This window comes from Ranitomeya variabilis, chromosome 2 (assembly GCF_051348905.1).
Source record: "Ranitomeya variabilis isolate aRanVar5 chromosome 2, aRanVar5.hap1, whole genome shotgun sequence".
Lineage (NCBI taxonomy): Eukaryota > Metazoa > Chordata > Amphibia > Anura > Dendrobatidae > Ranitomeya > Ranitomeya variabilis.
In genome coordinates, this window is record NC_135233.1 from 794,965,456 (window position 1) to 794,986,176 (window position 20,721).

The 20,721-nt window shown below is 38.0% G+C and overlaps 1 protein-coding gene across 1 annotated transcript in view; it reads left to right on the plus strand.

The window, feature by feature from the left end:
* The window catches only part of IMPG1 (interphotoreceptor matrix proteoglycan 1), a 742,521-nt gene that overhangs the window by 141,896 nt on the left and 579,904 nt on the right, over positions 1-20,721 (plus strand). The window contains exon 2 of the mRNA XM_077289856.1: positions 6,728-6,949. Within this exon, the coding sequence (XP_077145971.1) occupies positions 6,728-6,949 (222 nt within the window). The remainder of the gene's footprint in view (positions 1-6,727; positions 6,950-20,721) is intronic.

Consider the following 20,721-nt stretch of genomic DNA (forward strand, 5'->3'; position numbering starts at 1 on the left):
TGCTGCTGCCTGGACTGCTGTTGCTGGCCATAACTATACTGATGTTGCCTGGGATGCTGTTGTTGGACATACACTGACAGACATCTCCTTGCCTGCCCCACCTACAAATGCTTCTCACATAATTAGAAAATCATTAAAAAGTTAATTTATTTCAGTTCTTCAATAGAAAAAGTGAATCTCATATATTATATAGAGTCATTACAATCAGAGTGATCTATTTCAAGTGTTTATTTCTGTTAATGTTGATGATTATTTATTATAGCCAATGAAATCCCAAAAGTCATTCTCTCAGTAAATTAGAATACTTTATAACACCAGTTTGAAAAAAATGATTTTAAAATCTGAAATGTTTTCCTACTGAAATGTATGTTCAGTAAATGCACTCAATACTTAGCTGGGGCTCCTTTTGCATCAATTACTGTATCAACGTGGCATGGCATGGAGGCGATCAGCCTGTGGCACTGCTGAGGTGTTATGGAAGCCCAGGTTACTTTGATAGCAGCCTTCAGCTCGCTTACATTTTTGGGTCTGGTGTCTCTAATCTTCCTCTAATTTTGTGAGAAGCAGCTGTATTTCTAAACTGTGCAGTTTCTGCCACTGCTAACGGTTGCTAGATGTACAAACATCACATTGGTGTGCTATAAAGCTAAACTGTACCACTCCTGGAAAGTGTACTCTCTTTAGGCAATGAAAACATGAAATAGTTAAAAAAAATGAATAATTTTAAACGGTTTGTTTGAAAGCCATTGCTTCTTTACTAAGGTAACTGATTCTCTTAATAAAAGGATAATGGATTTATAAAAATACATTTTAATTGTTTAGTCATTTTAAGAATAGCAAACCTGTTGCGGATCTGAAAAAAATGATATATATTTTTTCTCCTAGTTGAGAAGCCATTTATTCTTTGTTTTCAAACCAGTACATTAGTTTTTAATAGCTTGTGAAGAAGCTATTGCTTAATTGAGAAAAGAACCAAAAACTTAATACTCCAAAACAGGAATAGTTTTTTCAGCACCCCTTGTGAAAAAGCAGCCACTGCTTCTTCTGTTTGCATTTCTTGTGTATAAACAATAGCAATCTGTCTTCAAAATTTGTGGTCAATTTTTACAATTTTAAAAGTCTAAAAAGTCTGTAAGAGCAGTGGTTTATTAAACAGACTGCTCATTGCTAACCGTTACCATCCGTCTATATCCTGCTGTGTTTGCATTAAAGAGCTTGACAGAGGATCAATTCAGATCTAAGAGACTCCAGAATGTTATACGTCTTTTACGGGCAAATAGAGATTTTGCAGTATTGAGATTGGCATCAAATCAATGTGAATCAAATTGTGGGGGAAAATGTATTGAACCCAACAAATTCAAATCTCAAAAGATACGATCATCTCAAAATATGACCTATGAGATTCTAATTTTCCATTTAATTCAGCTCACTTTAGCATATTTAAGCACAATCTGGGCATTTAGTGATGACTATCGCTTGTTGAAGTCACTTATTTCTTGTGCCCTTTCAACATACTGTCAGTGTTTCTTTGAATTAACTCTGAGAATTAATCATTTTCCCATCTATTCCTTTCTATGTTATCCCTCATCCATCACTTTCTAGTTGCAATAGCAATGTGATTCATTCTCCCACAATCTTCCTAATTCCTTTATCTTTTCATATCTGTCTTTTTGGTACATCTCTTTTCCTTACATACACTATCTCATCAGTTCACTCTGTAAATCACTTCTTAAGACAAGAAGTGTCCCTTGCTGGCTTCAACCATTTTTTATTTTTTTCCATATGTCTCCACACTATATTATTAAGCAATAAGCTGCATTTGGGTTCCCTAAATCTTGTTCTGAAGTTATAAGTAAGTTCTAACTAAATTTATAACTAAATTATGTTGTCTTTTTAAATACCGAAGGTCCACTAAGAGCCGAGTGCCCATGTTGATTTAATACAAGAGAAGAATTTAAGCCCCTGGAAACACTTTCCGCATGGGCATGTAGCAACCTAATGTTCCCAATCCTAATTTACCTAAATAGCATACTGCAACATACAATAGATTGCTGCCCATCTTTGGCTGAATCAACTGTCATTTACTGAGTGTGCTTGGGTCATTGGATCAACTCTCTTAAGCCATCTATATGGGAATGCAGGTCATAGAAGGATAAATAAAATGGTTTATTCAATCTTCTATAAATTGCATGCCCATATAGACGGCTTAGGGGAGTGGATCCTACTGACAGACTCCCTTTAAAAGGGTGTCTTTAATGACAACTTAATCCTATTTACAGAATAACTGATTATTGTTTGGCTGTAGGTGGGTCTAGCCATGGCCACTCCAATCTTTATGGGACTAATAAACACTGAATGTGAGTGTTGAACTCTGCTGCCTCCAGCAGTCCCAAAATCGATGTGCATGTCTGGCTTCTACAGTACCACACTGTTCAATTGGGGGACACAAGACCCCCATTTGTATTCATAGGGAGCTCAGCTATGAAACCCGCAGTGATCAGTCACTTATGACATATGCTGTTTATAAGGTGATAAGTTATAATTTTGGAATAAGCCCATTAAGACAAGGTTTGCTCAGAAGTGTTTTTACGATGGTTTCACATACAAATGTTTAGTTGACAGACCAACAAATTAAATGCTTTCTGGATGGTTACTATTCTGAAGAGACTCCGGAAGCATCAAAATAATAAACAACTTCTGGTCAAATCTTTTAAATTCTGCACACTGAAAAAATTGTAATGTCTCCATCCCCAACTACTCCCTAAATTTGTAGAAATGAAAGATAAGGACTGTTGTAGATTATCATTGTCCAAGTGACAAATTAGGGAAATCACACTTCTCTCAATAGACAGATGTAGTAAAATTCACAGAAACACCATAAATACAGTTACAAGGAGAGAAGGTGATCTCCACTCTTTTAGTACTCTTTCTTGCTTGTATCCTGTCCCAATACTTAAAAAGATTTATTAATAACATCATATAGTATTTTGTCATCATTGCACAAAAAGGGCACATCATAAATGAGATCATATATGTTAATTTTGTATTTCAACCAATAAGTAAAAGATCCTATTAGATGGTTCCTAAAATAGTTGCCTTCCATTTTGTTTCAGAGCTTGGAATTTCCATGGGATCCTAAATAACTGCACTGTACTGATTTCTTATAGGTGTGTCAGAGTTAAACCTTGCATGTTTGTGCTAGCAATAGATATGAGCAGATCGATCCTTGGAGATTCAAATTCGTGTCCAATTTACTGAAATTTGCAGTTTCAAGCTAAAAAATCTTGCCATGCTCTATTTGCTACACTGCTGAAGCATCAGAAAGTATTTTGAACTGTCGCACCAACCTCCTTATAATGCCCTTCAGCTATTACTTCTCATGGATTATCATACATTATACAGTTGTGGTCACTACCTGGAACATCATAGATCAGCTGATCCCAGTGGAGCACAGTTTGTATGCCAGAGTCGATTTACATCTCCAAAATCAGTCTTTTATAGTTAGTAGAGTCCTTTCTCTCTCATAGCTGAAGAGTTTAAAGGGGTATTCCCATCTCTAAGATCCTTTACCGATATGCAGTAGGTATAACAATAATATTAGCAAATACCTCCAATTAGAAATGTAGTATAGTTTTCCTGATTTGTGATTTCTCTTTCTTTCCTCATGTGTAGGCATTGCAGGACCTTAGTTATCCACGGTTATGACCACTGTTATACTAACAGTTAAGTAGCTAGTTAGTAGTGGATACCTAAGGTTCTACAATGCCTGCATGTGAGGAAAGAGACATAGCAAATTAGAAGATCTATAATACATTTCCAACTATTTGCTAATATTTTTATTATTACACCTACTTTATATCAGGATAGGATCTTGGAGATGGGAATACTCCTTGAAACTCTTATGGTCAGCAAAATCCGCTCTTTCTTGCCCCTATAAAGTATAAGCTCTTATGATCAGTGGGGTTCTCTCTCTCAAATGCCTTGAGAGTATAAGCTCTTATAGTGATCAGGGTCCACTCTCTTTCACCTATATAGTGTAAGCTCTTATGTTCATCACTCTCTCTATCCTTTCCCCTATGTGCATTTTATAAGCAAATATAAGCTTTCCAGTATTGAGATTCAGGCAAATTTTGACTCAAATTTTGGTGGAAAAGTAGACGAATTTGATTTTAAAAAGATCCACTCATCTTTATTAGCAAATAATTCTAACTAGTTGCTTTTAATCCATACTATCCACTTTCTTTTAAACTGATATGTCATTCTCACCAACTTTAAATAAAAGAGTGTGTTGAAAATACAGTAGTGTTATAGCCTATAAAGCATGCCATAACTGTGCATCATAGAAACACATGTGGTGGGGAGCAAATAAAATTACTACAGTTGTTTCATTGTCGAATAAAGAAGCCCTGAAGAAATGAGATTGGCAAAGCAAGACTTTACAAAGACACAAAATTCATATATAATAACACTGATTTTTAAAGCAGAAGATTCAAATACAATTTATTTTCTTGCACCTCAGGCAGCAAACTGTTATTATTCTTGACAGCTTATAAAGTTATCTATCTACCATGCCTTGCATTATATGCCAGTTCTGAATGCTTCAAGCCCCAATGACTGAAAAGCAACCTACCAGAAAATATTATATAAATTAAAATATTATACTACCTGCTCACAGCATTACTAGGTGGCTAGATTGTTTTTTTTTTTAACAAATATTAATACTTTTTGGATTAGGCTGAATAATGCACTTATAAAACATACAACACCTTTGGAAACCAGATGGATGTTTTTTTCTGTGGTACAATGGAGAGGAGCAAAAAAGAAAGAGGGGGGAATGTTTTGCTAATTTTCATTTAGAACAACTCTTACATGCTTCAAATGTATTATTTTTCATAAAACGTTCTCAAAACAGGTTATTGTAAAAGGCATTTTGGAACTGTTTTTATTTGTTTCATATTAAGAGGAAAAAATAGCAAATAACTCTGTATATGGATGAGCCACACAGATGTAACCACTAGAACAATTAACTAAATACAGCGCAAGTGGAATTAAAACGTAACTTTTACTTAGATAATATAAAAGTACAAATCAAAAAATCTGCAGGATAGCATAGGGGGTGGCAGCAACTTATGTCTCCCTTTTGAGCACTTATCTCTACAATCAAGCAGGTCCCCTGATGATTAGCTTGGAGGAAACGCGTCGGGACTGACCACAGGGAGAGTGCAGGGCATGTTTGTGCAGGGGTAGCTGTGGACTGCCCTTGTAAGGGCAGGAGTTTTGGGGATAGACTACTGTTAGCCCCATAGAGAATGACAGGGTATTGTCAGTTTCCTCTTTCATACTCCGGACCGTGGCCTGAACAAGAGGTGTTCCGGGTATCCTGCCTATTTATCCTGGAGTCGGTGAGATTGTTCCATTTTCTTTACCATGACTCTAACTAATGACACCGTGGTATAGGTGCTATGTTTTTTGCCATTGTGCAATATCTCTCTATTTACATGCAACCAATTATATGTACTATTGCTCCATGACTCATATGTATTTGTTTCTTGTAGCTAGCTTTTGAAACATATATTGGTCTGCTTTTCATCTGCAAGCGCCTCTGCAGGCGGTGTTTTTTGAATCCTTTTAGGGGTTTTACTGTTAGGTCCCTTTGTTGAGACCTTTCCCCATGTGGTTTTATATCACTTTTTTTTGGGTGGCTTTTTTTGATTTGTACTTTTATATTATCTAAGTAAAAGTTACGTTTTAATTCCACTTGCGCTGTATTTAGTTTCATATTAAGAGCACTGCAACTGTGCATGGTTTCAACTTTAACCAAACAATTGTCAATCCCCAAACAATTGAAAGTATCAAGTCTCAAAAAGGAGACAATGGTATCAATGAAATAACAATAACATGTCTAAGGTATACATTAGGCGTGTTAAATGACCCCGGTCTGCTGCATGTTTTAGTGCTCCTTTAGAAGCATGATTAGACAGGTCGACCATGCTTCTTATACATACAGAGCAGTTAACAATAGATCCTTCTGTGCACATAAGATGTCATTGTTTTCAGCACCCATGCTGTTTGGAATTCTGATTTTTTTATACCAAAAGATAATTTCCTCCAACTAACATCCTTTTTTGTGTACTCCCTTTACATGCATTATTTTTCATGGTGCCCACCTAATTTTTTTTCCAAAGGCAGCCTATTGTAAATTCTGTGATAAGTGTTAAACTTTGAGTATAAAAAAATTCTAGTACAATAACTAGAGCGTTCAAGAGATTTTGGTCATTTTGTAAGTGTAATCAGCAGGAATGCAGATGTATGCATTTTGGCTGAAGGGATAACAACAAGGACATCCAATCTTGTCTACTCTATCACTGCATCTTGTTTCAAATCAACTTTTAAAATTATTCTGCCATCTCGAAAAAATTAAATGCAATTTCTTTAATTAGGGAGAATCCAGCTGGTGAACTCTACTAAATGGTGTAATAAAGTGGCAGTGTGCTTTGCCGCTTAATTTCTAAAGTTCTTTATATCCCAATATGGCTCAGTCTAGGTTTTGTTAGAGCTCATAGAAAGTCTAAGGCCTACATCACTTAAGTCATGTAGCAAGCATATTAATCTTTGTGTTTGTGTCTCTTCTTCCCAGGGATTGGTGGATGTTTCAGCATTGTCAGAAACTTTTGAAGATGTATCCATCTCAGAAAAGAACATTAATACATGTATATTTTCTTTTCAGAAGTTGCCGTCAAGTTAAAACATGAAAATAATGCTGCATCGGCTCCGTCAAATCCAGGTGTATTTAAGAAGGTATCTAAATCTTCAACAATCAAACGGTTATTTGACTTGAAGAGGCCAAGAACAAAAAGATCTATAGTTTTTCCAACAGGAGTTAAAGTTTGCCCACAAGAATCAGTGAAGCAAATCATTGCAAGTCACTTGGCTTACTACAGACTAAGAGGTAATTCTAGACAACACCACTTAATGTTAATGGAGTTTTGCACAGAGGCACAAGAAGACTTTGTACCTCAATAATATCGCCGATGAATGGTGCCTCAATTTTATACAGTATCACACAATCATTTTCTCCAGAAATAAGCTCTCCAGGGTAAAATATGTACATAAAGAATCAGATGGCATATAGCAGTGCTACATAATGCAATACTTTGGGGACATTGCTTTTTCTTTATTTAAATCCTTGCATTTTTGTCATAAAAAAATTGTGCAAAAAATGATGTTATTATAAAATTCTAATATTTTATTTTAATATGTTTTATGTATTACAGTATACAGCTGGTTCCAGATTATGATAAGGGTGAATCTGCCGGTGGGCTTGTTTTAATGGCAGGATTTGCATCTCTTATCTTTTTTCTTCTAAATTTTCCTCATAGCTAATTTATGACCACATCACAATTCAACTTTGATATTGTCATGAATCAAATTTGAAAGATCTTAGTAGAAGAGAAAAAAGGGTTGTAAACCCTGCTATCAGAATGGACTTGCTGGCAGCTTCACTGTAAAGCTATTCTGCAGTCTGTTATGTACAGCCAGTAATACATAGAGGCTGTAGAAACTAAATGGTGCAAAGATTTTAACAAAACCCTTTTGCAAAAAGGATTTTTAGGAAAAAAAAACATTTTTAAGTGAAAAAATGACCTTGAATGTTTTTCCATACCTTTTTGAGCATTTACAAATTCAATAACTAGCAGTAGCACTTCGCTATTTTTCCCATAGGAGACTAATGTGATAAGTCTTAACCCCTTCCTGATATTTGAAGTATATATACACATCATGGTTGATAAGTATTTCCCAACAGATGATGTATATTTTCGTCAATGCAATTGCCCGCGATACCAGCAATACCAGCACCACTTCCTGCAATTTAACCTGCTAAATGTTGCATTCGATATCAATCACAGCATTTAGTAGGCAGACAGAAGGGGTCTCCCTCTGCCCTCTGACCGGCACCACCGTGACATCATAAATAATAAAGAATAAAGTCGTCTAATCACTAATACCGAATGAGGAACGGCTTAAAAAATAAAATGAAACCAATTATTCACCTCCTATTAATTATTTCATTTTGCCTCCTAAAGATCACAGTAAGGGTTGGCTCACATTTATCCTGCGCTCTTCTCTGAGCTCTTACACTGGGGTTTCTGTGAATATCTCTGAAATACTTGATTCAGATGAAACCCCCAACAGAAGAGACCATATAATTAGGCAGGTGGAGGCACTGTGAACAAAGTCTTGCAGTTTTGTGCACTTCTAAAAAGGAGACCACTGAATAGAGGCCACACGGAGTCAAGAGTAACTGTGCTGTCTCATTATAGTGAATGGATCACTCTGGGTTTCATCTTAATCATGTCACTCTGAGATTTAGATGGAAACCTCAAAGTGCTCAGCATATAGCGCAGGATAAATGTGATCCCAAATGTTATGTAAAATGTTCCCAATAAAAGCTTCAACTCAGTCCCCCAAAAAGCAAGTCCCCACTCAGGTCTGTCATCTGTTAATGGAAATATAGGAGGCTTCCACGTTACTGGTAGTACAAAAGCTCTAGAAAAGTGAAATGGCTCCTTGCCCCCCAAAAGAAATTCAGCAAATTCTGCACTTTCAAACTCCCTCCGTTCTAAGCCCCAGTGTGCATAAACCACATTTAGCCTCCACATGATTGGCATTTCTTTAGAGATGAGAGCCTTCCAGCCTTCCTTATTAATGGATGCAAGTGTCCAGAAGCACAAGCTGGGCACTACAACATACTGGGCTCTACAATGGCTGCTTGTTTCTGTAAAACACTCATGGAGTCATAATTGTCACTACACCTGTAGATAAATTTCCAAAGAAGTATAATTTTCAAAATCTGGTCACTTAAGAGAGGATTCTGCTCTTCTATTACTCAGGGGCTCTGTATATGGAGTCTCAAACTACTCTAAGAAAATCTGCACTCCAGGAGGCAAATAGTGCTCTGTACTTCCAAAGCCTTGTCATGTGCTAATCAGTACTGTACTGCACATATGTGGTATTTCTACATCCAGCAAAAATTGTAGGACAAGTTTTGGTGCCATTTTTTACCCATTTCCCAGTGTGAAAATGTAACATCTGGGGCTAATACAAAATATTTGTGGTAAAACTATAATAATTTTTTCTTCACTGCCCAATGGTATAAAATTCTGTGATACACCAGTGGTGTCAATATGATAACTTTACCTTTAGATGAATTGAATGAGAGGAGTAATTTGTAAAATGGGACACTTATGGGGGTTTCTGCTGTTCTGGCACCTCAGTGGCTCTGCTAATGTGACGTGGCACCCTCAATCATGTCCACCAAAATCTGTACTCCAATATGGCACTTCTTTCCCTTCTGAGCTTTTCACTGTGCCTTAAAAGTAGTTTTCGACTATATATGGGGTTTAGGTGTACACTCGAGAAATTGTACAAGTTTTTCAGTCCATTTTCACCAGCTATAGTGAAAATGAAAACGTTTGGAGCTAAAAGAACATTGTTGTGGAAAATATATCTTTTTTTTTTCATTTTCACATATCAATGTTGTAAAATTCTGTCATGCACCTGATTGCTCAAGGTGCTCACCACACATCTAATTAAATTCCTTGCAGGGGTCTAGTTTCAAAATTGAGGTCACTTGTGTGAGGTTTCTACTGTTTATGATCCGGGACTTTCCAAACACAACATGATCCACCGACAATTCGATCAAAGTCTGAGTTCCAAAATGTCACTCCTTCCTTTCTGAGTTCTACTGTGCACCCAAACAATCATTTACCAGCACATATGGGGTATTCGCGTACTCAGGAGAAATTGCACAGCAATTTTTGGGGTCTATTTTCTCCTGTTGCCCATGTGAAAATAAAAAAATTGGGGCTAAAAGAACATTTTGGTGGGAAAAATTAGATCCTTTTTATTTTAATGGCTCAACATTTCAAACTTCTGTGAAGCACCTGGGGTACAAAGTGCTCACCACACATCTAGATAGTTCCTTGAGGGGTCTAGTTTTGAAAATAGGGTCAATTGTAGGGGGTTTCCCCTGTTTAGCACAATTATTCCAGCAAATTTTGCATTCAAAAAGTCAAATGGCATTCCTTCCCTTCCGAGCACTGCCGTGCACCTAAACAGTAGTTTTCCTCCACATTTTGGGCATAGGTACACTCAGAAGAAATTGCACAACAAATTTTATGGTGCAATTTCTCCTGTTACCTTAGTAAAAATAAAAAAATGGGGCTAAAATAACATTTTTTTTTTGTGGGAAAAATGTGATTTTTTTTTCACAACTTTACATTATAAATTTATGTGAAGCATCTTGGGTCAAGATGTGCACCACACATCTAGATAAGTTTCTTGAGGGGTCTAGTTTCCACTATGAGGTTACTTGTGGGTGATTTCTACTGTTTATGTTTAGGTACATCCGGGGCTCTCCAAATGTTGTTGGTTTGATGTGCCTTCCAATAAAGATCACATTTGAGACAAACATCCCAATTTGAGTTGTATTAGAGAATATTCACATGAATAAAGTAATGTTGTATATGTTGACTTGTAAAGTATTTTTATTTTGTGTTTAGTTAGTAGTGTAGTTTCAGAAGTAACATAGGCTTATTTTCAATAACCTTGTAAAATTTACTGCAGTGCAGTCCGATCAAAGAACCTTTGTGTCTTACACATTTTTACTGCTGTGTAAAATGTTATTATGTCAGGAGCTATGGGATAATAAAATTGGCCCTATCCACAGATGGGACCATTTACCTCAATAAAAAATGTTATGTACAACAGAAATGTGAACGTGGAACATTACATCAACGGCAAAGACTTAATACCCCTCAGGATTGATGTTTGATTTGGTTTAAAATTATAGCTTTATAGGATGTTCAATTTGGTGTAGTTAATAGGGAGATTTTTCTTGTAAAGGAACAGTCAAAGAGATTGGTTTACAGTTTCATCAGCCTTTACAGGGATCAATATTTCGATTCTACTTTGGTGCTACAAAGTTAAAAAGAATTTGGTTTCAAAGATATATCTTGCTATATGGATTGTCAAATGTAATACAAGTTGTAATTCATATGGGAGAAATATGTGTTTAATATGTGAACAATGCCAGATTGTTAGAAATGGTTCTCACTTTAATCTTTGGATGATTTATATCCGTGTATATATATGTATGTATAATATTTGCAAATAAGATACTTATTTTAAGTAGTTTAAACAAATAGTGCTATAGAGGTGCTATTTTCTTTTATGCTCATCGTAATCTTACACAATAAAAAATAAAAGAAAGAAGATGAATAGAGAAACATTTTGTGATTCAGCAGCAACCAAATATGAGCTTATTTGACATAACTAGTCTTAAACTGTTTACGACCAATGACGTATATTTACATAATCTGCCATGTCCCTGCCTTTGATGTGGGCTCACACGCTGAGCTTGTATATTTCCCCACACTTGATGGCTGATTAAAACAGCCATCAAGTGCCTAACAGCCACAGTTGGATCTGAGAGCCACAAGCAGCTGTTAACTGGTTAAATTCTGCTGCCAATCACTAACAGCGGTATTTAACATGTGCAAACATGAAGCACGTCATTGATCCTGCAAATCGGCGTACTGTGATTGTGGGGTGCCGATGGGTTGTCATGACAGCTGCGTTTCAGCTGAAGACTCCACTGCCTGTCATCATGATCCTCCTGTGATAGGAGTTCATAATTTTTGCTATACATAAAAGTGTATTTAAAAAAAAAATTACCCCATTTTGCCCCATTATAAATAAAACAATGTAAAAAATTCACATATTTGAGATTGCTGCATTCAGAAATGTTCCAGCTATCAAAATAGAAAATAATTTAATCTGATCTGTAAACAGTGTAACGAGAAAAAAAATGAACACCCCAGAATTATGGGGGTTTTTTTTGTTGCAGCAACATTGCCTTTTATTGCATATTATTGCAATCAAAACATCATATCTACCCTAAAATGATATTAACAAAAATTTCAGCTCAGGGCGCAAAAAATAAGCCCGCCCTTCACACAATGCCAGATCCCAAAAATGAGAACATTACGGATCTTGGTAAATGACAACAAAAATGTATTTTTTTCACAACTTTCACCACTTAAATAAAAGGGGAATCATATTTCAAGGTCAGTTTTACCATATATTGAACATCGAAAATAAAAAAAACCAAAAGGCCATTGTGCAACTGAACTCTTTTTCCAATTTCACCACACTTGGAATTTTTTTGCCTGCTTTGTGGCAGAATTAATGTGTCACTCAAAAGTACAACAAAAAAGAAGCAAAAAGCAAGCTCTCATGGCTATATGGTTGCAAAAATAAAAAAAACTTATGTCTCTTGGAAGAAGGGGATGAAAAATCGAAAAGCATAAAATCGACCTGGGGTGAAGGGGTTAAAAGGTTTGTCCACACAATTTATTTTTTGTTTGCTTTAATAATTGAGTTGGTGACAACATTTTTTGTTACCCTTATTTGGGAAGTGCAGGCACTGCTCACTTTTTAGTCCAACCTTTCCCACATACTGCAATGATCATTCATTTACTAGTTTTTCACTTAAAGATGCACTCCGATTAAAAATGTTGTCCTTTTAATATATTGTAATCATCATATTATATAGCACTGTGTACTTACAATTGCTCATTTTGCCTTTCTACCAAGCTAATTCTTCTCTTTTCCATTAGGTCTCTCACATCACTTGATTAAAAATTGACTAGCTAAATCCATTGCACTAACAGAAATAAATCCTAGAATGTTAGGATAAGTGCCAGTAAGAGGCTCTGCCCCTGAGACCTGGAGATAATCTTAAATAATTAAAAGTGACAGGATGGAGAGCAACATGAGAGGTTTTTTCTTACCTCAGTCAGCACACATTATATCTCCAGTATTATATCAGATAGACATGGTGGGAAGCACTGTGAGCAGCCTCCTCTTTCCTCAGCACCCCTGATATCTACAGTATTACATCAGATAGGCAACGTGGACAGAAATGTACATGTCCTCATCTGACCTCAGCACCCTGAAATTTCGAGTACTAGATCAGATGGATAAGGTGGACAATAGTGTAAGTGGCCTCTTCTTACTTTAGCATCTCTGGTTTCTCCAGTATTAGATGAAAAATCCATGGTGGACAGAAGTGTGTGTCATCATTCCTGGTATCTCCTGTGTTACATCTGAATTTCCACAGTGGGAATAACTTCCTAGACATGAAGGTGGGAGGCAGAGCTTCATTCTGCATAATCTCGTAGGCACCTGTACTAACATTCCAGTTCAGGTTTCTGTCATTGCAGCAAGGTGGCGGCCTTTTTAATTCTTTAGTGTTTTTTCCCATAAACAAAACAATTGTGATTTGCACATTAATAGTATTTAAACACTTTATTGGAATTTCCTTTAGTTATTTAGTTTTTCTATTACTAGAAATCTCTTTAAAGTAACTGAATTGAAATGATTGGTTTACATATCCATCCCTGTATATTTTCTCTCATCCGAGAGAATTGGCCCGATTATGCAATTCACAGAGTTTGATCAAAGTGTGATCATATTGTGATCCAAGTTTCTCGAATGAAAAGATGGAAAAAAATCTCTATCTTCTCCACTTCATCAGTTTTGTAAAATTTGGCTGCATTCAGATATCATCCAAGTGTGGTCCGATTTTTCCAACGGAGTTATTGACTTGCATGGCCAAGTGTGTGCCTATAAAATTAGATTCATCTTGTGCATGCTGCATAAATCCATAGAATAATATTGGTCAGATAGTGATCCGATGTTTTGTTGGATCAACTCTAAAATATGGCATGAGCCTTTACCCTCACAACAGTAAAGTATCATAATTATATTTAAGTACTTGAATCATTATTCTTTATTGTACACTTTTAAATAGAGATGATCACACTTTTTTAAAATTCAAAGTCACTGGGTTCAATTAATTTTTACCCAAAATTAGATTTTCAGCTAATCCAACGGCAATACTGCAAAGTCTCCTATTGCCCAGAAAAGATTTGTGTAACACTCTGAGGTCTTATGGGACTGATCCAACCCCTTTCAAACTCGATGATCCAAAAATTACCTTAGCAATATCAAAGTGATCTAACCATGGAAATGAATGATTAGCCGGTAGCAACCAACAGCCCACTTAATGACACAATGCATTGACAGACTTTTATTGTTTATTCAAATTAAAAGAAACAGTAAAAAAATAACTCTTAGTAATGATGAGTAGTGTTGAGCGATACCGTCCGATACTTGAAAGTATCGGTATCGGAAAATATCGGCCGATACCGGCAAAGTATCGGATCTGATCCGATACCGATACCCGATACCAATACAAGTCAATGGGACTCAAGTATCGGAAGGTATCCCTGATGGTTCCCAGGGTCTGAAGGAGAGGAAACTCTCCTTCAGGCCCTGGGATCCATATTAATGTGTAAAATAAAGAATTAAAATAAAAAATATTGATATACTCACCTCTCCGACGCAGCCTGGACCTTACCGCTGGTAACCGGCAGCCTTCTTTGCTTAAAATGAGTGTGTTCAGGGCCTTCCATGACGTCACGGCTTCTGATTGGTCGCGGCCGCCCATGTGACCGCCACGCGACCAATCACAAGCCGTGATGTAATTCTCAGGTCCTAAATTCCTAATTCTAGGAATTTAGGACCTGAGAATTACGTCACGGCTTGTGATTGGTCGCGTGGCAGTCACATGGGCTGCCGCGACCAATCACAAGCCGTGACGTCATCTAAGGCCCTGAACGCTCTCATTCTTAGGAAGGAAGGCTGCCGGAAAGAAGCCGAGGGTGAGTATATTCCTATTAGGTATATACTCACCCTCGGATGCGCCCTGCTTCTTTCCGGCAGCCTTCCTTCTTAAGAATGAGCGCGTTCAGGGCCTTAGATGACGTATAGGAATTCCGATACCGCAAGTATCGGCCGATACCCGATACTTGCGGTATCGGAATGCTCAACACTAATGATGAGGGAATATATATTCAAGAGGAATTTAATTCTACTCGCATAGTACAAAAATCTACATCTGCCAAAATGCATGTTTTTTGTAATTCTCTTCCACACGGATTCAGCAAAATGGTGGCCAGCTGAACCTTAAAGGGTCTATGACAGCGGCATTCAACACAATCACGCTGGAAGTGCATCCCTAATCCTGCCTATTGATGCCCATGTCACATGACTGAAGGTCACCTATGGGCTGGCATGACAACCCAGAGTCTGCGGGAGACCACTGTGTTTGTCATTGCCGGATAGCTATGAGCACCACCCAGTGGTTGGCACTCATAGCAATTGAGCGCTTCTGATACTCAGAGTAGGGATGTAGCACAAGTGATCAGATAATTGCAGCTTCTAGTCTCCCATAGAAACTACTGAAGCAAGTAAAAAGTAAAAAATAATTTTTAAAAAAGTTCAAATCACCCCCCATTTGCCCATTTCAAAAGAAAACAATTATAAAATACACTTTTGGTATCGCCGCATTCAAAATTGCCCAGTCTATCAATATATAAAATAAATCATCTGATTGCTAAACGACGTAATGAGGAAAAAATCAAAACGCCAGAATTACGTCTCATTGGTCGCCGAAACATTGCATTAAAATGAAATAACGGGTGATCAGAGATCAAAAGATTGTATCTAAACCAAAATGGTATCAATAAAAATGTCAGCTCGACGCGCAAAAAATAAGCCCTCACCAAGCCCCATATCACGAAAAATGGAGATGCTACAGGTTTTGTAAAATGTCGGCTTTTTTTTCAAAACTTTGGATTTTTTTTCACCGCATAAATAAAAAAAACCTATACATGTTTAGTATCTATGACCTCAAAATGACCAGGAGAATCATAATGGCAATTAAACAAAGAAAACGAATATGCATACCAATGGGATCAACCTTCAAAAGATACAACTTTATTTATACAAAAAAAAGGCACAACAGAGCAAGACACACATTTAAAAACAATTAAAAAAACAGAAAAAGGACAAAAGCATATGGCTGATAGGCCACATGCAACCCCCCCAGACAATTGGAAATAAGTGCCATTAAGCACCAAATACTGTAATTCAAGAAACATTAATGACAAGATGGTACATGTACATCTATGTGAATATAAACACTAATACATATCCGTCTGCTGCCAGATATACCCTACAAACATGGGGCGAAATATGCAGAAATAAGGTACAAAGATCCCATAGCTTATCACCTCTCAAACCTGTTTATACTCTGTGACCCATGACCTCGTATGAAAATTCCTTGAGGGCCTGAAAACAGGATGACCATATAGGGATCAAGGTATGCCCCATATACACAAAAATAATCAGGTAACAGGCAATATATCACCTAGAACATCAGGGATCAGGCAGACGACCGGCTCAGAGAAGCCATGAAGCAAAGTATAAGGTGCTAATGCTGGGGGGGAGCCTAAGCTCCACGCGTATCGATGCTACAGAGGCGTCTTCATCAGGGGTAATGCAAGGTAAGTAATCTATGCTTGCTGTAATATAGCCAAATGGAATAGTATAATAGAAATCACCTGTGCGCGAACTTATTTATGGGGTGGTGGGAGGAGGAACATGTCTACAAGCTTCAGTCTTTCCGGGAATTTATACCTAAATGGTATAGATTCATTGACGATGTCCTATTTTTGTGGACTGGCACCCTTGATGACTGCAATCTCTTTATCACCCAGCTTAACGATAATCCCTGGGGGATTACACTAACCTCGAACATCTCTACTACCATGGTGGATTTCTTAGATCTAAAAAGCTCTATTAAAGGGAATGGTTTGGTTACGAGTTTACATCGCAAGGAAACAGCCACAAATAGTTTGCTTCACTACACAAGTGCCCATCCGGCCCATCTACGGAACAGTATACCAAAGGGGCAATTCCTCAGAGTGAGGAGAAATTGCACCACCTCGTCTGATTTCCAGGAGGAATCACAGAAACTGACGGAGAGATTTCGGGCCAGAAGGTATCCCCGTAAAGTCATATCTCAGGCATATCAGCATTCTCAGCAGGTAACAAGGGAAGCAACACTGAAGCCCAGGAATAGGCCTCCGATATGGACGATTAACCTCGTTACCACGTACCACAATCAGTGGAATGAGGTGTATTCAATCTTGAGAAAGGGCTGGGACATTTTGTTAACGGAGCCTAAGCTTTCGCCGTGGCTTTCCAATACTCCCAGAATGGTGGCCAGGAGGTCACGCAATTTAAGGGATGAACTGGTGACAAGCCATTTCTGACGTGCTACAACCAGGACAGGGACAGGTAGTGAGATCCGGGGTTCCTATCCCTATGGTGGGTGCAATGTCTGTAGCTATGTGATTGCTGATAGCGGGATATTCTTTCCACGCAGTCCAGAGAGGATCCAGGTGCCTGGTTATTTCAACTGTCGTACGAGGAACCTTGTGTATGCTTTAATTTGTAGCTGTCCAAAGCTCTATATCAGATATACCACGCAAGAGCTCAGACACCGAACGCAATAGCATCTTTCAAGCATCAACATGGCCCAGAAGGACTCTGAGAAGGGTAAGAAATTGTCCTCTGTGGCTGCACATTTTTTACACCATCATGGGGGATCACCGAGGGGGTTAAGGGTTATGGGTTTGGAGGGGGTTAAAATGGACATTAGGGGTGGGAGCATAGTGCCCGAGCTCCTTAGGAAGGAGTCCAAGTGGATTTATAATCTGAATAGCTTGGCTCCGGCGGGCATGAATGAGGAACTCCTTTATACGGGTTTTTATAAACAAACATGAGGCATTGGTTCTCTTTACATCTCTGTCCAATTTTCTCTTTCCCTCATTTGTATTCACATTTGTGTGTCCTGTATTTTTCTCTCCCCCTTCTTCTTTTTAGATCCTTTGGATATTCTGCTTTTCCTGATTACCTCTTCTGGTGGGATATGAAGAGGTTCCCTGCATCCCCATGACTGCTGGCCTCCTGTTACCGGATTATCGGCTTCGTTTATGTCTTGATGGGCTTTTGTTGAGACCGGCGTCTGCTGCCTGTTATGCCACTTTTTTACACTCCTGAGGGCCTGTACTTGTCTGGTTTCCTATAGGAATCTTATTATGTATACCCCTATTGGGGAAGCTAATAAATACATGTATATCATTTGAGTTGTATGATGTACCTGGTTTAGTGTCGAGAGGGGCCTTTTTTGACCTAGATTTGGGGAATGTGCATGTGTCCTTTGTGCAATTTTGATATTGAACTGCCACTAACCTATTGTGTTAGTGTAATTACTTTTATCAACACGTTCATCACCAGAATCCGGGATTTATTTCCCTGGCCCCCCATGTCCTTTCAAGTATGGCTCTCTCCTAATAATAATTTCTGATATGGCAATCCAGCTTAAGGCCCTCCACAACATCTCCTATTTATATCTTCCCCACACTGATCTATGTAATTACTGTTCAGGCTGGGCCATTGTATTCGATATTTGCCAACAATTGTATATATCCATATTTCTTGAGCAAGTTAGCTATGTTGTGCCCATGTCTATACTGTATATCCCATCTTTCTGTGCCCTCTTGTATGTGCGTCCATGTATGGTACTGCACATAGGCTCCTGTGAGATGTTCGTCGCATAGTGCAGGTGCATTTTATTTGATTTTTTGCATCCACGTCTCTAACTTTATCTCGCTGTGCCCCTTCACATATGCGTCTGAGCATGGTATTATACATAGGTCCTTGTAAGAAGTTCGCCGTACAGCGTGGGCGCATATATTCTGCCTTTCTGATTTTTTGGAGCATGTCTCCTGATCATATCTTATACCTTAATTGGTATATGGGACTGCTTTCAGCGTCTGCGTCTCCAACTTTATTCTACTGTGTCTTCACTCATAGCTTGTGTGCCGTGTATGATATTATATATAAGATCTTGCGGTAAGTTTACCGCTCTGCGCAGGCGCATATTTGTCCGGCTTGTTGGTTCCAGGGAGCACTTTTATATAGGTAAACTTTTTGTTTACTTTAAACGTTCCTGCTATTATGATGACTTTTAAACTGGCACTGCATTTATTATAGTCTCGGCGACTTAGCAGCAGGATCGTATAACGCAAACGCCTGGCTTTGGCAATATACTTGCGCAGGCGCATTCTTGTACCGCTTTGTTGCTACCACCTCCATGGTAACCCTTGAGCCTAGACTGTGTTCATCACAGCCTCGGCAACACAGCGGTGTTATACCGCACAGACGCAGTGGGGTCAATCTGCCGACCCGGAAGTGAATACCGGTCTGCACATACCACCAGGGAACCGCACGCTGATGCTCCCTTACAGGTGATTTCTATTATACTATTCCATTTGGCTATATTAGAGCAAGCATAGATTACTTACCTCGCATTACCCCTGATAAAGACGCCTCTGTAGCGTCGATACGTGTGGGGCTTTGGCTCCCCCCAGCATTAGCACCTTATACTTTGCTTCATGACTTTTCTGAGCCGGTCGTCTGCCTGATCCCTGATGTTCTAGGTGATATATTGCCTGTTACCTGATTATTTTTGTGTATATGGGGCATACCTTGATCCCTATATGGTCATCCTGTTTTCAGGCCCTCAAGGAATTTTCATACGAGGTCATGGGTCACAGAGTATAAACAGGTTTGAGAGGTGATAAGCTATGGGATCTTTGTACCTTGTTTCTGCCTATTTCACCCCAAGTTTGTAGGGTATATCTGGCAGCAGACGGATATGTATTAGTGTTTATATTCACTTAGATGTACATGTACCATCTTGTCATTAATGTTTCTTGAATTATTTGGTGCTTAATGGCACTTATTTCCAATTGTCTTGGGGGGGTTGCATGTGGCCTATCAGCCATATGCTTTTGTCCTTTTCTGGTTTTTTAATTGTTTTTAAATGTGTGTCTTGCTCTGTTGTGCCTTTTTTTGTATAAATAAAGTATCTTTTGAAGGTTGATCCCATTGGTATGCATATTTGTTTTCTTTGTTTGTTTAATTGCCTATTTATATGCATTTGGTTGATCCCTGATTCTTGTATACCTGTGGTGCCCGCCATTTTTCTTGTATAGAGAATCATAATGGCAGGTCAGGTTTAGCATTTAATGAACATGATAAAAAAAAGAAAAACAAAATTTTTTTTCCCATATTCCAGTACTCTATATGGTAAAACCAATGGTGTTGTTCAAAAGATAAACTCGTCCCGCAAAAACAAGCTTTCACATGGCCATTTTGACGGAAAAAAAATGTATGGCTCTGGGAAGAAGGGGAGCAAAAAATGGAAACTCAAAAATGGTAAAACCTAAGGTCGTGAAGGGGTTAAACTTTCTTTTGATATAAATGGAATACTCGCATATAATGCTGTTTTTCCATGTTTTACAGCGTGTCAAATAAAGTTCTGAATCTGGTAACTGAATAAAATAGAGGCAGAAAACAGCCAAAACATAATAAAAAATACACCAAAAAAACTTCAATGGGAATATTTAACATATCCTTAGAAATAACATTTAAAGGAAGCATTTATAGAAAGCATGCTTGAGTCACGCAAAGCACAATGACTAAAATATCAATTAAGGCCTCTTTCACATGTCAGTGTCTCCAGTACGTGTGGTGACAGCTTTCACATGTACCGGAGACACTGACACACGTAGACCCATTCAAATGGGTCTCTGCACATATCTGAGTTTTTTCATGGACCATGTGTCAGAGTGACCCACACATAGACATGTCTGTTTTTAAGCAGCTGCATGGATCACA